This window comes from Beta vulgaris, chromosome 2 (assembly GCF_026745355.1).
Source record: "Beta vulgaris subsp. vulgaris cultivar EL10 chromosome 2, EL10.2, whole genome shotgun sequence".
In the NCBI taxonomy this organism is placed as follows: domain Eukaryota; kingdom Viridiplantae; phylum Streptophyta; class Magnoliopsida; order Caryophyllales; family Amaranthaceae; genus Beta; species Beta vulgaris.
This window is the reverse complement of record NC_079203.1, coordinates 51,080,588-51,092,996: the sequence shown is the minus strand read 5'-3', so window position 1 is coordinate 51,092,996 and position 12,409 is coordinate 51,080,588. Positions and strand designations below refer to the sequence as shown.

General features: G+C 36.7%; 2 protein-coding genes across 4 annotated transcripts; one reads left to right on the top strand and one right to left on the bottom strand.

Annotated features, from left to right (window-relative positions):
* Positions 1-471: 471 nt before the first annotated feature.
* LOC104907144 (beta-hexosaminidase 2) lies at positions 472-4,691 on the top strand. The gene is made up of 3 exons (XM_010696033.4): positions 472-704; positions 2,104-3,262; positions 3,374-4,691. The coding sequence occupies exons 2-3, from the start codon at positions 2,377-2,379 to the stop codon at positions 4,348-4,350; spliced, it is 1,863 nt and encodes a 620-aa protein (XP_010694335.1). The 5' UTR covers positions 472-704; positions 2,104-2,376; the 3' UTR covers positions 4,351-4,691.
* Positions 4,692-8,741: 4,050 nt separating this feature from the next.
* On the bottom strand, positions 8,742-11,869 carry LOC104907155 (uncharacterized). Of its 3 annotated transcripts, none has more exons than XR_007271617.2 (5): positions 11,589-11,869; positions 11,419-11,471; positions 10,805-11,163; positions 10,265-10,331; positions 8,742-9,302 (listed from the first exon to the last, which is right to left on the bottom strand). XR_007271617.2 is itself a non-coding variant. In XM_048639431.2 (5 exons), the coding sequence occupies exons 1-4, from the start codon at positions 11,683-11,685 to the stop codon at positions 10,291-10,293; spliced, it is 474 nt and encodes a 157-aa protein (XP_048495388.2). In that variant the 5' UTR covers positions 11,686-11,856; the 3' UTR covers positions 8,742-9,302; positions 10,265-10,290. The 3 variants fall into 3 exon arrangements, 2 of the variants coding, with proteins under 2 accessions (XP_048495388.2, XP_010694347.2); XM_048639431.2 differs by having other exon boundaries at positions 10,881-11,163; positions 11,589-11,856; XM_010696045.4 differs by having other exon boundaries at positions 11,022-11,163; positions 11,589-11,829.
* Between the last annotated feature and the right edge of the window lie 540 nt (positions 11,870-12,409).

Here is a 12,409-nt window from a genome sequence, read left to right as displayed (position 1 = left end):
GCCAAAATTCTGCAACGGGGATGTGGGATTTGCAGCGGGTGGGGGGAGCCGCGGGTGGGTGTGGGAGGGGGGAACTACAGGTACGTGGGTGGTGGGAAGGCGGGTGGGGAGGGCAGCTGCGGGGTGGATGAGGGTAGAGGGGGATGTGGTGGTTGGGAACTTGGGAAGTTAGAGTTAGGGTTTAGGGTGGGGGTGAGGTGTTAGAGGGTTAGGTGTTAAAGTTATGATTAGGGTTAGAGGATTTAATTAACCCTAATAACTAGTAAAATAATGACGCCGTTAGTCATTAAGAACATTTGATGTATTTTATTAAAATGATAAGAATACTTGGTGCATTTTTTTAAAAACTAAGAATATCTTATGAATTTTGAAAAACCCCGTAAAATACCTGATGAAAAAATCGAAAAAAAAAACATGTGGGATGAAGTATTGGACGAGAGTCGAGACAACGGAATCCCCTTTCTCTCTCTCCTCATTTATGATTTCTAGTGGACTGACCCCACCTTTGACCGTACAAACGGAAGCCTCTCATTTGGCTTTTTCTCAGCCGTAATTCTCACTTCTCAGTTCTCACTCACTCATCCCTTTATACTGAAAAAACCAAAAAAAAAAAAAATTTACTCTTTCACTCTCTCAATTTAAATTACATTTTCTGCTCTCACAACTCCACAATTTTGCCTATTGCAAAACTCTAATTGCTTCTGGTAATATCTTAATCTTTTTTCTGGAAGTTTTCAACATTTTGATGCGTTATGTTTTTTTTATCTTAATCGATGTGTAATTTGGTTCAATTACGAACTTTATGAAATATGGAGTAGAATAAATGATTTGTTTATCGTTTGTTAATTTTGTTGTTTTTGCATATTGTGTTGAGTTATTAATTTATAATTTGATTGCTGATTTTTGTAGTGAATTTTAGGAATATAAATTGGCATTGAAATTTGATTGAGTTAACTAATTACAGTTTCATCGTTTGAAGTTGTTTCACTGTTTTAATCCTCAAGTGTTTGATCCTGATGTGATTATATATGTTTTGAGATTGATATTATGATTTTTGACAAGGTTAGGTGTTTAGTTATGTAACTAGAATTATGATTTTGTGTTGAGCTGTTGATCTGTAACCACCAAATGTTATATGTATATCGATGTTGGGACTGATGTTTGCGAATCGAGTTATTTGTGGTCATGTTATCCATAGTGTGGAAGTGGATGAGAAGTGTACCAATCACAGGAACGAATCCCCGAAGGTGGTAAACACTAACCCTATCGGCCCTCTAATAGTTGGTTATAAATGCTGGTAAAGGGAATAAATTTCTATGAAAATTTGTGAAGAAAATCATTGTTCATTCCTATGGTAATGTTAATTTCCATCCAATAATTGATGGAAATTGTTTCCTCTTTGGAGAAAAAAAACACAAGTTTAAGAGTAAGATTGCTTACCCATGGAGAAAAAACTCAAACTTGGAGGTTGAAATTGCCTTCCCATGGAGATTTTAAGGGTGCTTCCCTTGTAACATTACGCTTAAATTTCATTCATATTACAACCATTTATTAAAGACTACCAAATGGGTCGTAAGTGTAGTGAACTCATCGGCGTGTGGACTGGTGGGATTCTAATAGGTTGTTTTTGGTGAAGTAGGTGGTTGAAGGATGTTAGAAGTATAAAATTGAGAAAGTGAGTTGTGAGAGCGCCATTGTTGCTTGTGAGATTGAGCTCATGCTTGAGTGAAAAGTTTTTTATTCCAACATTGTGTTAAAGTCATTCTTAGTAGTGCGAGCTAATGTTTTAGATGAGTCTTTTTATTACATCATATCTATATTGATATGGCTAGTAACAGATAACCTAATATAACTAAAATATCCGCTAACAACATTCTATTATTGCTTATGTGGGCTTCATTTTGTCCAATACTCTCAATAAAGGATTAGTTCCGGCCTATAAGCATTCCGTTTTCTTGGAAACTTGTCACATGATTAATTATGGGATGCTTGAATGGTGACTCATGCATGGGAATGTGTTATTTGTGTTTATTAGATCTGGTAAAAGTAGTGCAGTTACTCAGCAAACTGACGCAAGTATTCGTCCATTAAAACCTTTTGTAGGCCTACGACAATCATTTTTTTGAACATCCAAGTTTGATTATGAAGCAAGATACTTGTCATAATCGTCAATGCTCGTTCGTCAGAGTTCAACGACCAAAAGCGCATTGGAGTAGTCATTTGTAATAGTTGTGGTATATATCATATAGAGTTGTGTTCTGGGGTTTTTGTGAACCTAACCACTTACAGTATTTTTTCTTGGTAATACCTCAGATTTAGGTTTGCAGTAAAAGACTAAAAGATATAGTTTGTATTAGTTTCATTGTTTTACTTTCAATGCCTCTCATATTTTTCACGATTCTCTATCTTTTATGCTGTTGCTGTTATTGCTTTCTTGGGGCAGTAGCAATAGAATTGCCAGGATCCCACTCCCGTTTTCGGTCCCATTCAGAAGTAGTGAATGTATGGCCGAAGCCTACGAAGTTGCAGTGGGCGCAACCAAAGGTCGCCTTCCTTTCAGCTGATTTCACCATCAAAGGTCCCAAATACCACCGCCACTTGGCGGCTGCCACTGACCGATACCTGGAGCTAGTCCGATCAGAGCACCACATGCCGTTAGTAAACCCAAACGTAGCGGTATCAGCCTCCCTCACTTTAGCAGTCCTGAAAATCAAAGTGGATAACCTCACAGCTACCCTGCAGCATGGGGTTGACGAGTCCTACAACCTAACCATACCTACTGCTGGCACAGGCCCCGCTGTTCTGTCTTCTAAGACGCCATGGGGGGCCATGAGGGGTCTTGAGACATTCTCTCAGTTGGTGTGGGTGGAAGGAGGTGGTGGTGCTCATCAGTTTCAGAGTGATAGTCAGAGTCATAGTCACAGACATAGACAGCCCAAACTTTTGATACCAGTGGGTTTGGACATCTGGGATTCCCCTATTTTTGGGCACCGCGGCTTGATGTTGGATACCTCCCGGAATTACTACGGGGTGGAGGACATTCTCAGAACCATTTCAGCAATGAGTTGGAACAAGCTCAATGTCTTCCACTGGCACATTACCGATTCCCATTCCTTTCCTCTGCTTTTGCCGTCTGACCCTGAACTTGCCATTAAAGGATCTTATGGTCCCTTTATGCTGTACACTCCTGCCGATGTCACCAGGATTGTCCAATTTGGTTTGGATCACGGCGTCAGGGTCATTCCGGAGATCGATTCTCCAGGTATAATTTTTTTCTGATAGAGAAACCTCTACTATTATTGATTCTTTAAAAAAATCAATGTTTCAAATAATCATATTTGTGTTCATAAATGGTGAATTTGTGGTGATGCAGCACATACAGGGTCATGGGCTGGGGCTCACCCAGAGATAGTGACATGTGCAGGCATGTTCTGGTGGCCAGCAGGGTCAGAGTGGGCAGATAGGCTTGCATCCGAACCTGGAAGTGGTCAGCTTAATCCACTCCACCCTAAGACCTATGAAGTCATGAAAAAGATGATCAGGGACGTGGTCTCTCTTTTCCCTGACCCTTTTTATCACAGTGGCGGAGATGAGGTCACCCCCGGATGCTGGACTACGGACCCCACCATCCAAGCATTCCTATCCAACACCAGCAGCACTCGCAATCAGAGTAGGAATGGACTTTCCGACCTCCTCCAAATATTTGTCAACTCTACCCTCCCTTATGTCATCTCTCACAACAAGACCTCTATTTACTGGGAAGATGTTCTCCTAGATGCCAGCGTGAGGGTGGACCCTTCTATTCTTCCCCGTGACCACACCATATTACAGACTTGGAATGGTGGTCCCGGAAACACAAAACGCATAGTTTCCTCTGGCTATAGGGCTATTGTTTCCTCCTCTGACTACTATTACCTGGATTGTGGCCATGGCAGCTTCGTGGGGAATGACAGCCAATATGATCAGCCTCCTGGGACTGATCAGGGGAATGGCGGATCATGGTGTGCCCCTTTCAAGACGTGGCAGCTCATCTACAACTACGACATTACCTATGGCCTCACTCAAGAGGAGAAGAGCTTGGTTTTGGGTGGGGAGGTAGCACTTTGGTCCGAGCAAGCTGACCCAACTGTCCTTGATTCGAGGTTGTGGCCTCGAGCTTCTGCATTAGCTGAGGCTCTCTGGTCTGGAAACCGGGATGACACCGGCAAGAAGAGGTATGCAGAGGCCACAGATAGGTTGAATGAGTGGAGGTATAGGATGGTGGGCAGAGGAGTAAGGGCAGAGCCCATTCAACCCCTCTGGTGTGTCAGAAATCCTGGCATGTGCAATACTGTTCATTCTAGCGGTTAATACTGTTAGGGATTTGTCATCCCTGATATCCTCCTCCAATGGAAGAAAAAAAGTCACCCGTCATAGTTACATGCTACTATAGTTTATTTATTATCTCAATACTAGTTCCGAAATTTGTAACCCATCAGCTAAATGGGGTTCTCTAGCATAGTTGCTATCTCAGAAAATTGAGTTCAATTGCATACTCACCGAGTGAAATAGCCACTTGATTGCCAGGTATCGTTCGTCATCATCTGTGCATGTGTTTTTCTTTTCTATTTTTTTAGGTGTCCTTATAATATTATGCAATTTTGTTTGAGGTTCTTTTCTATTTTTTGAGGTATCCTTTTAATCTTATGCAATTTTGTTTGAGGTTCTTTTCTATTTTTTGAGGTATCCTTTTAATCTTATGCAATTTTGTTTGACGTTGTTTAGAATAACAAATGTTTGTGAGTGAAGGTACTGTGTGCAGCTTTCATAACTTTCTTTAGGTTAACAATTATGTTTGTTTACCCTATTTCCATTTTGAGTCCAATGTATGCAGATTTTTATTGTTTCTTATTAGGAGGCAGTATTTCACTTATCATGGATGTCTTGAGTTGCTTGCGTTTCTCCATGTTTTATCTTTTTATTGGAGTTCAATAATCTGGATACTTGCGATGGAGCAGATTATAATTTTTTACTGTAGTAGAATGATCTGAATGCTTACCAGGAAGCAGATATATAATGTCTATATTTTTTCTGGTTCTGATTTTTCCCTGTGGGCCTAACAAATATTTTTTTTAGAATCCAAAGATAAATTAATCTCTCTGCATAATTAGGCAGAGAATATGGAAATATAAGATACTCATGCCGCAAAATGAGATGAGTATCATCTTCTTTAGATTACTTTGTCCCGCAGTTCTGTATCCTGTTGTTACAAGGGGGAAATTGAATATGCATTAAAGCTTCTTGACAGAATAAAAAGTAAAATACATCCCCAAAACATTAGTCCTTATTGCATGAAAAAGAGCAGCTGCAGAGGGGTGATCTAGGTGGTAGTTGCATGCGGTTCAAGAGTTGTAAGAAGGACTTCGAAGTGGAATAGATATAGGGAATAAGTCGGTAACATATCTGGTTTTCGGTAGATAAATCTGGCATATCGTAGCAGAATCAGATAGCAACCACAAACCAGAAAGATGAAGGAGATGAGCAGGTGTGAAACAGTGGGTCCTTCCTCTGGGCATGAAGTTTGTTCGTCGATTCATTTTCTGTACTTTGTTAGAATATGTTAAGTGCAGTGTCGATTTTACATAGGAGGTGATTTACTTCGGATTTCAACTCCAATAGCATAACAAAAATTGCTTATTACTTATATTTCCAGTTGATTGATCATAATAATTAGAATAGTAGATATAGATTTTCTGTTTATAGTTATTGTTTTTGTACTCTTTAATATGTTGGCTCATTTATTAATTTTCCTCGATTATATAAAGTATGACGAGGAATGTGCACCCATCATTCTCTCATTAGGACCTCTTGCATGCTCATCTGGTGAAGTTTGCGTATATTGTATCACTGCGACTGTGGTAAGAAAAAGGATGGCTATCAGGTGACTGGGTCTCTCATGGATTCAAGACTACGAGCTTAAGGATCTATTACAGCCATTGCTTCCTGCGAGTGATGCTATAAGAGGTGCAGCTGTTAATTCCAATATCGCCCGCGCTAATCAAGCTGAAACTAATTCAATCATATAAGCTTCCTATCTCGTTCTCCCCTCACAGGCAAGCAAGCTGATTTCTTTTTGAAGTTTTTGTTTCACATCCATGAAAATCTTTCTTCTGTTTTCTGGCCTTTCTTGTTGAATATTAAACTGGCTTTCCGCTTTCTTATGCAGGATCATCTCTGTACTGGAATTTAGTGGTGCCTATGGACCTGCTTCTTGTTTTTTTGAAACTATAATTTTGTCGATCAGAATGGTCTTTTTTTCTGGCTTAGATGGTCTGAAGCTCCCATGCTTTCTCTTTAAGCCTAAATTTTTGCTTATTTTCAGCAGTCGTTCTGCTGTCCGCTGTACTTTAGAATTTTACCATGTCTCTCGTATTTCATGTTTAGCCATAAACAAAATGATTAGTATACTAGTAGTTTATCAATCTTCTGCTATTCTGTTTTAAAATAGACGAGTAAAGAATTTTGTGCTGGTGCATGTGTATCATGTACGGGCTTAGTGTCGAAGATCTTGACATGCTTGTGGCTTGGAGTAATCAATCACTATTCAATAATGTCAATTTGACATCCTGTCTTTTTTTCCATCCTTTAGGTTGCACTATTCCTCGCGAAGACTGTAGCTCAACTGAAATCTGCGAACGGCCTGTTGGAACAATTGCATATCTGGGGAGGGCAGAAAATCTGATGCAGTTCCGATGTAGTGTTCAAAAAGGTTTGAAGTGCTTTTCTGATGCTCATGTGCAAATTTGACCATCTAAGCAGAATTAATTTGTTGATGTCATGTAGTTCATTGATGCCCCATATACTCGAAAATTTTCATGTGATATCCATCTATCTATATTTGTTACGACACTCATAACAAGAGACTGGAGCTTTCTTTTTGCAAATGAAAGCAAGAGAAAAGATGAAAGTAATCCCAGTTTCCCCCCACTGAGAAGCTAGGTTGCACATAGACGGACACGGGAACGAGTTCGGATTCGGGTATGGGGACGGAAAACGACAAGATTTTGAAATTTTAGGAATGGGTACGTGTAACCATAGAGGATACATATCGGGCACAGATACGAGTGTGTGACCTAAAAGAAGTACCTGTACTACATAGCTGAGAAGTACATTATGTCTCATGGTCTCTATTGATATAAAAGTGAATGATAGGGTCTGTATTCTATCTTTAAACCTCACTACAAATATTTTATTAAGTGTCAAATTATTTTGTGAATAAGTTTAACATATGAAGATATGCGACAGCCAGTGATGTTGCATTGTTCCAACATCTAACGTCTTAAATAGATTGATACGGGGGGTTATTGAGAGGGTTATGCTGTCTATTAGAAGGTCATAGAAGTCCTTGTCTTCCTTGTGTTGTGCGTTGTTGGGGGCCTATTTCCAGTGATGTTGTGGTTCTTGCACCCTTTCTTCTTGCTTTCTTACTTTATAGACATTCCTATAGTTTACATACATCAATTCTAACCCTCAATTCCGAGCAATGCTTGTGAAGTATATTATGTCATATATGAATCCCGAGCACATCATCTATACTATAAAAATTCCGAAAACAAAAATGATTAGCAAATTTTCTTGTACTGAAGATTTCATCGGTTACTGTTTGATATTATCATCCTATACGAAAATATCGAAGTCTGGAATGACTTCTATAACTTGAGCCAAAAGGTTGATGGCCTTGGGGTTGGATGGGGTAGGCTCGGAACCACCTATGTAATGCAGGCCGAGACCTACCTGGGTTTTCGGGTTTTATACTACGGCGTGAAAAGATTGACGATACTAAGGCCATTTTGCAGTTAAGATGATATATCGTATAGCATAGTAATTATAGGAACATGAATATATGATAATCAATAAATGAATTGCAACTTCCAAAATTTTCAAATTATTAAACCATCTACCTTTTCTTTTTTTTTGAAAGGTATTAAACCATCTACCTTAACTAGCTAATGATATTAGAAATCTAGGTTAAGATTATTATTTGCATCATTGCCTTTATGTGAAACAAAAATGATGATAGTGAATACTATGATCTTATTGAAAGGAGCTTCTTCGGATGCATGAAGCCCACTGTAGATGGGCTCGGTCATCTAGTACTGAAATCGTCATTGTGGGCCGTGGCCCAAAACCAACCATTGCTCAATATATAGGAAATATTCCCTGTACTCTAAGAAGCTCTTACTAATTAGTGTACACTAATCTGCATGTAGATCCAATTTTAGCATTCCAAATTAAACAATGAAGGGTGAAGACAATAGACTGTACTGTACACATTAATTAGATTTTTCAGCTTGTAACACTAAACAAATATAGATCTTGGCCTTTCTCAATAGATAAAGCTCAAACAGTACTACATGCAAGAAATCATCGTAGAGCATAGTGAAAAAGGATAAATTAAATATGGTGTTTCAACTCAACTCTACAAAAAAAAAAATGTCTTATAATAGAATGTGACATATTGTACCACCTAACTAACCAAGTTTGTTTGGTGGAGGCAGTGGGGAACTCACCTTGTGACCTAGTCACAAGTTCGAACCCCACTACCTACTTTCCCTTATATCCCTCTACTCTCAAGCGTTGACCTATGTAGTTGGGCTGGCTGACCTGAGCGAGGTGCTGGTTCATTAGGATCCTCCGCTCCTCCTTCTTACCAACGGGTCTCCAGTGGGGCCAATAAATAAATAAATACTGTACCATCTAACTGAAATAAATACTAGTATTATTTATTCAACTAAACTTGATACAAAGATTATAACATATGTAAAGGCTTAAACCATACTAATATACTATATTATACAGAAATCTATCAAAAACTGTGCTACTATGTGTCATCTAAGGCTGACTTGTGCTATTTTCCTCTTTTATAGACTAAAACATTAATCTAAAAACCCAAACTAGAAAGTTGAGGTAGGCCAAATAAAAATAAGCCAAAGATAGGACTATATACCCAGTGAGAATTGAGGGTTCACTTACTATAAGGTGGTACAAAATTGTGAGCCTAAAAACCTAACTGGGGTTAACTTGAGAATGAGAGGTTGGTTGTCTTAGTGTTTGGGATTATGGTTGTTGATGGGTGGCCTTCTTTTAGGTTTTTGCCATCTTCCATAATCTCTATGCATCAACTTCATCATCTCTTTTGCTGCCTTAAAATATCTCTTTGATTCATCATCTTTTCTAGTTCTTGACTTATAATCTTGAGTGATTGTTGCCTTTTTGGAATTGTTTGATGTTGGCTTTGAGTTGCCAAACACTTTATCCTCCACCTAAAAATGTTGCAAAAGAATAATTTGAATATTAGTGTGGTTTTCTGTTTTTTAGTTTTTTGATTTTCAAAGTTATATGATATATGTCCTATAATGAAAAAAAAATAGTCAAATTTATTAAAAACATGATGATTTTGAATGTATGTCCTGTTTTTGCTTTATAATTTTCAAAAAAAACTGAAAACTGAAAACAAAAAATAATAACGAACCCCTAAGAGGCTAAGATTACAAATTACTAGTGTTATTATATTATTATATAATACTCCAATAATAATACTCCTAGCTATGTAGGTCTTCTCATCAATTATAATCTAAGAATAATTAGAATTGCTAAGATTACAAATCACTAGTGCTATTATATACTTCCTCCGTTCCTTAATAAGTGAAACACTTCTCTAAAAAAGCTCTCATATATAAGATAGAAGTGTTTCACTTATTATGGAACGGAGGAAGTATATTATTATACTACTATAATATTCCTATCTATGTAGGTCTTCTCTCGTTAAGTATAATCTCAATCATCTACTGCCTATTGGTTTTTCATACTATTCTAATCAACTATAAGAGGACAAAGAGGTGTCTTCTTAATAGGATCCAATAACACGAAATAACGTACTTATAAGATTAAATGATGACATATCAAATTATAGATGGTCACATAGAGAGAGTAATTGAAAGGGAGGGTGGGTAATGAAAATAAAAATAAGAACACAATCACTTAAATGATTTTTTATTCACTTGGGATCGTTTTGAGAAGATATCTCTACTAGTCGGGATTTTTCAGAAAAATTCAAAATTATTATGAAAAAGACCAACATTGTTGGGATATCTTTCTTTTGGATATTTTCTTGAATTAAATCAATGTTAAAACTTGATATTAATGAAATAAAAAGATGGTCATGATACCAGAATACCAGATTATTATCTAAAGAATGCATTTGCTTGATAAAGATTGTAATTACCTGATTGTGTGATTCATCATGTGATCTCATAGAAGAGTCTCCAAAGCATTTCTCGTTTCATCATTTCCTGCATCCCAAAACAACTTTTATAGACAATACTATCAATTAATTAAAACTAACCAAAAATCATTGACTGTTAATTAACAGCTACACGTCTTAATTATTAGTTTTTTTGTAACAATTAGATGATATAACAATGATTGGAATAAACAAATTCTTACAAGGCATAAAGATATATAATAGGGAACTTCATTAATTTATACACATAGTAGGGTTCATATACATGCATAGTTCTTTAATTTCTTTGGAAACAACTTTGATAGTGAGAGGCTAGCTAAAACCTAGATCCCTAAATAAAACAATATACTTCCGAACGGAGGAATTAGTTGATAGTTTCATCATTTCCTGCATCCCGATTTAGGAGTCCGTGAATTGAGAAGTGTAGCGAGTAATATGAAATGGAGGAGGAAGTTGATAGTTTCAAAGTTTAAATAGGAGATTTAAGACCATATATTATACAACAAAATTTTGATCCAATACCTAGATGAATCAACCACTATACAACTCAAAAGGATTCATGAAACTTAGTGATGCTTAGAAGGGTGTGAGCGTGGACCGTGATAATCAGTAGTACTAAAAGCTTCATTATTCAACTTCACAGAGCTATAACCACTTGTAGTATGATCATTATCTTTACAATGCATATCAACATCTCCTTTTACTTCAAAACCACTCGAATCATTAACTTTAGGAGCACCTGAGAACACTGAAGTTGGATTTTTTGTCACCCTATGATCATCCTTAGCTTCAATAACCTTATGAGTAACCATCATTTTTCTTCCTCCCATTGGTGTTGTCTTCTTTGTATTTGCAAGATAATTATTGCCATCAACAAGTTCCTACAAGAACTTCATTTGTGAGTGTTGAAACTAATTTGGGACAAATGGAAACGAAGAGGATTCGGACTATTTTAGGATAGAGGAAGTATAAGATACATCAGGCGATACTATTGATTTCTTAATGTCATGAAGAAATCGCTTTGGAAAAATTTTAAGTGAGAAAGAAATGAAAAACATATAATTTGATTGAAATTTGCATAAATGTTGAAGTAGCCAAAACCTTAATATATGATTAAAGATATAAATTAAACGTACCTTTCTTGAAAATACATGATTTTGTCTTGATATGGCATTTGCTACCTTATTAGCTACATGAAACAGGTGGAAGAAGATCAAATTATTGGGGAAATCTCAAAGAAATTCACTTAAAGATAAGAGTATTATTGATTGTTTCTACCAATTAAGAAAAGACATGTAAAATCCACCTTGATGAGCCTGAGCTAAGGAGTGTTTAAGTGCATGCAAAACAAGCAAAACAGCTAAAATTAAGCTTGTTAACCTCAAAGTAACCATCTTTTTCATATTCTTTGTGCTTAAGTTTCTTTCTTTTTGGGTGATCTAAAAAAAAAAGAGAGAAGAAGCATGAAAAGCTCAAAGTGGGATTTTATAGAGCTACATGAAGAGACTCAAGTCAAAGCTAGGGTTCCTAGTAAAGTCCTATGGCTTAATAGAATATACTTTGGTCGTACAGACAAAGCATTGGGAAACTTAAAAATTTTATCAAGAAATTTCAGAAATATATACTTGTTTATATTCTAAAGTTGAATGCGGTCATATGTGTCTAATTTGATATGAAGATTCTCAGTTGAGATACAAAGTGAAAATCAGAAAGATACATAGATTATATTAATTAACTTATTATAGTATGTTGTTTCACTTGGATATAAAATATAGGAGTTTTTGCCAGAATTGAGTTTGCATGCAAGGAGGTTGAATCTGCTGTGTGTAGGTCCTGTAGGATGATCTTCATGCACTTAATTCCATAATTATCTAACAGAGTTTTAGTGTATTAACTATTAATAATACTATGCCTGTAAGGAATTTCTAGGGTATTCTTGTTGTTAAGACTTGCATGGTGATCCCCTCAAAAAAAAAAAAAAAAAAAAAGACTTGCATGGTGATCTGGCAATTAAGTTAGAATATACTAGTTCAATAAAATTTACCATTACCATCAAGAAATTTTTATTTTTGGCATTTGTTCTTGTACAAGTGTGGAGAATAATGTGTTAACCTGATTAGGCGAGGA

Bases quoted from the DNA above. Each gene is read 5' to 3' on its own strand.
- LOC104907144 (XM_010696033.4), top strand. From the start codon at position 2,377: ATGCCTCTCATATTTTTCACGATTCTCTATCTTTTATGCTGTTGCTGT. The intron at 3,263-3,373 runs GTATAATTTTTT...GTGGTGATGCAG, and splicing joins TCCGGAGATCGATTCTCCAG to CACATACAGGGTCATGGGCT.
- LOC104907155 (XM_048639431.2), bottom strand. From the start codon at position 11,685: ATGAAAAAGATGGTTACTTTGAGGTTAACAAGCTTAATTTTAGCTGTT. The intron at 11,472-11,588 runs GTGGATTTTACA...TGTTTCATGTAG, and splicing joins CTTAGCTCAGGCTCATCAAG to CTAATAAGGTAGCAAATGCC. The intron at 10,332-10,880 runs GTCCACGCTCAC...TTTGGGATGCAG, and splicing joins TAGTACTACTGATTATCACG to GAAATGATGAAACGAGAAAT.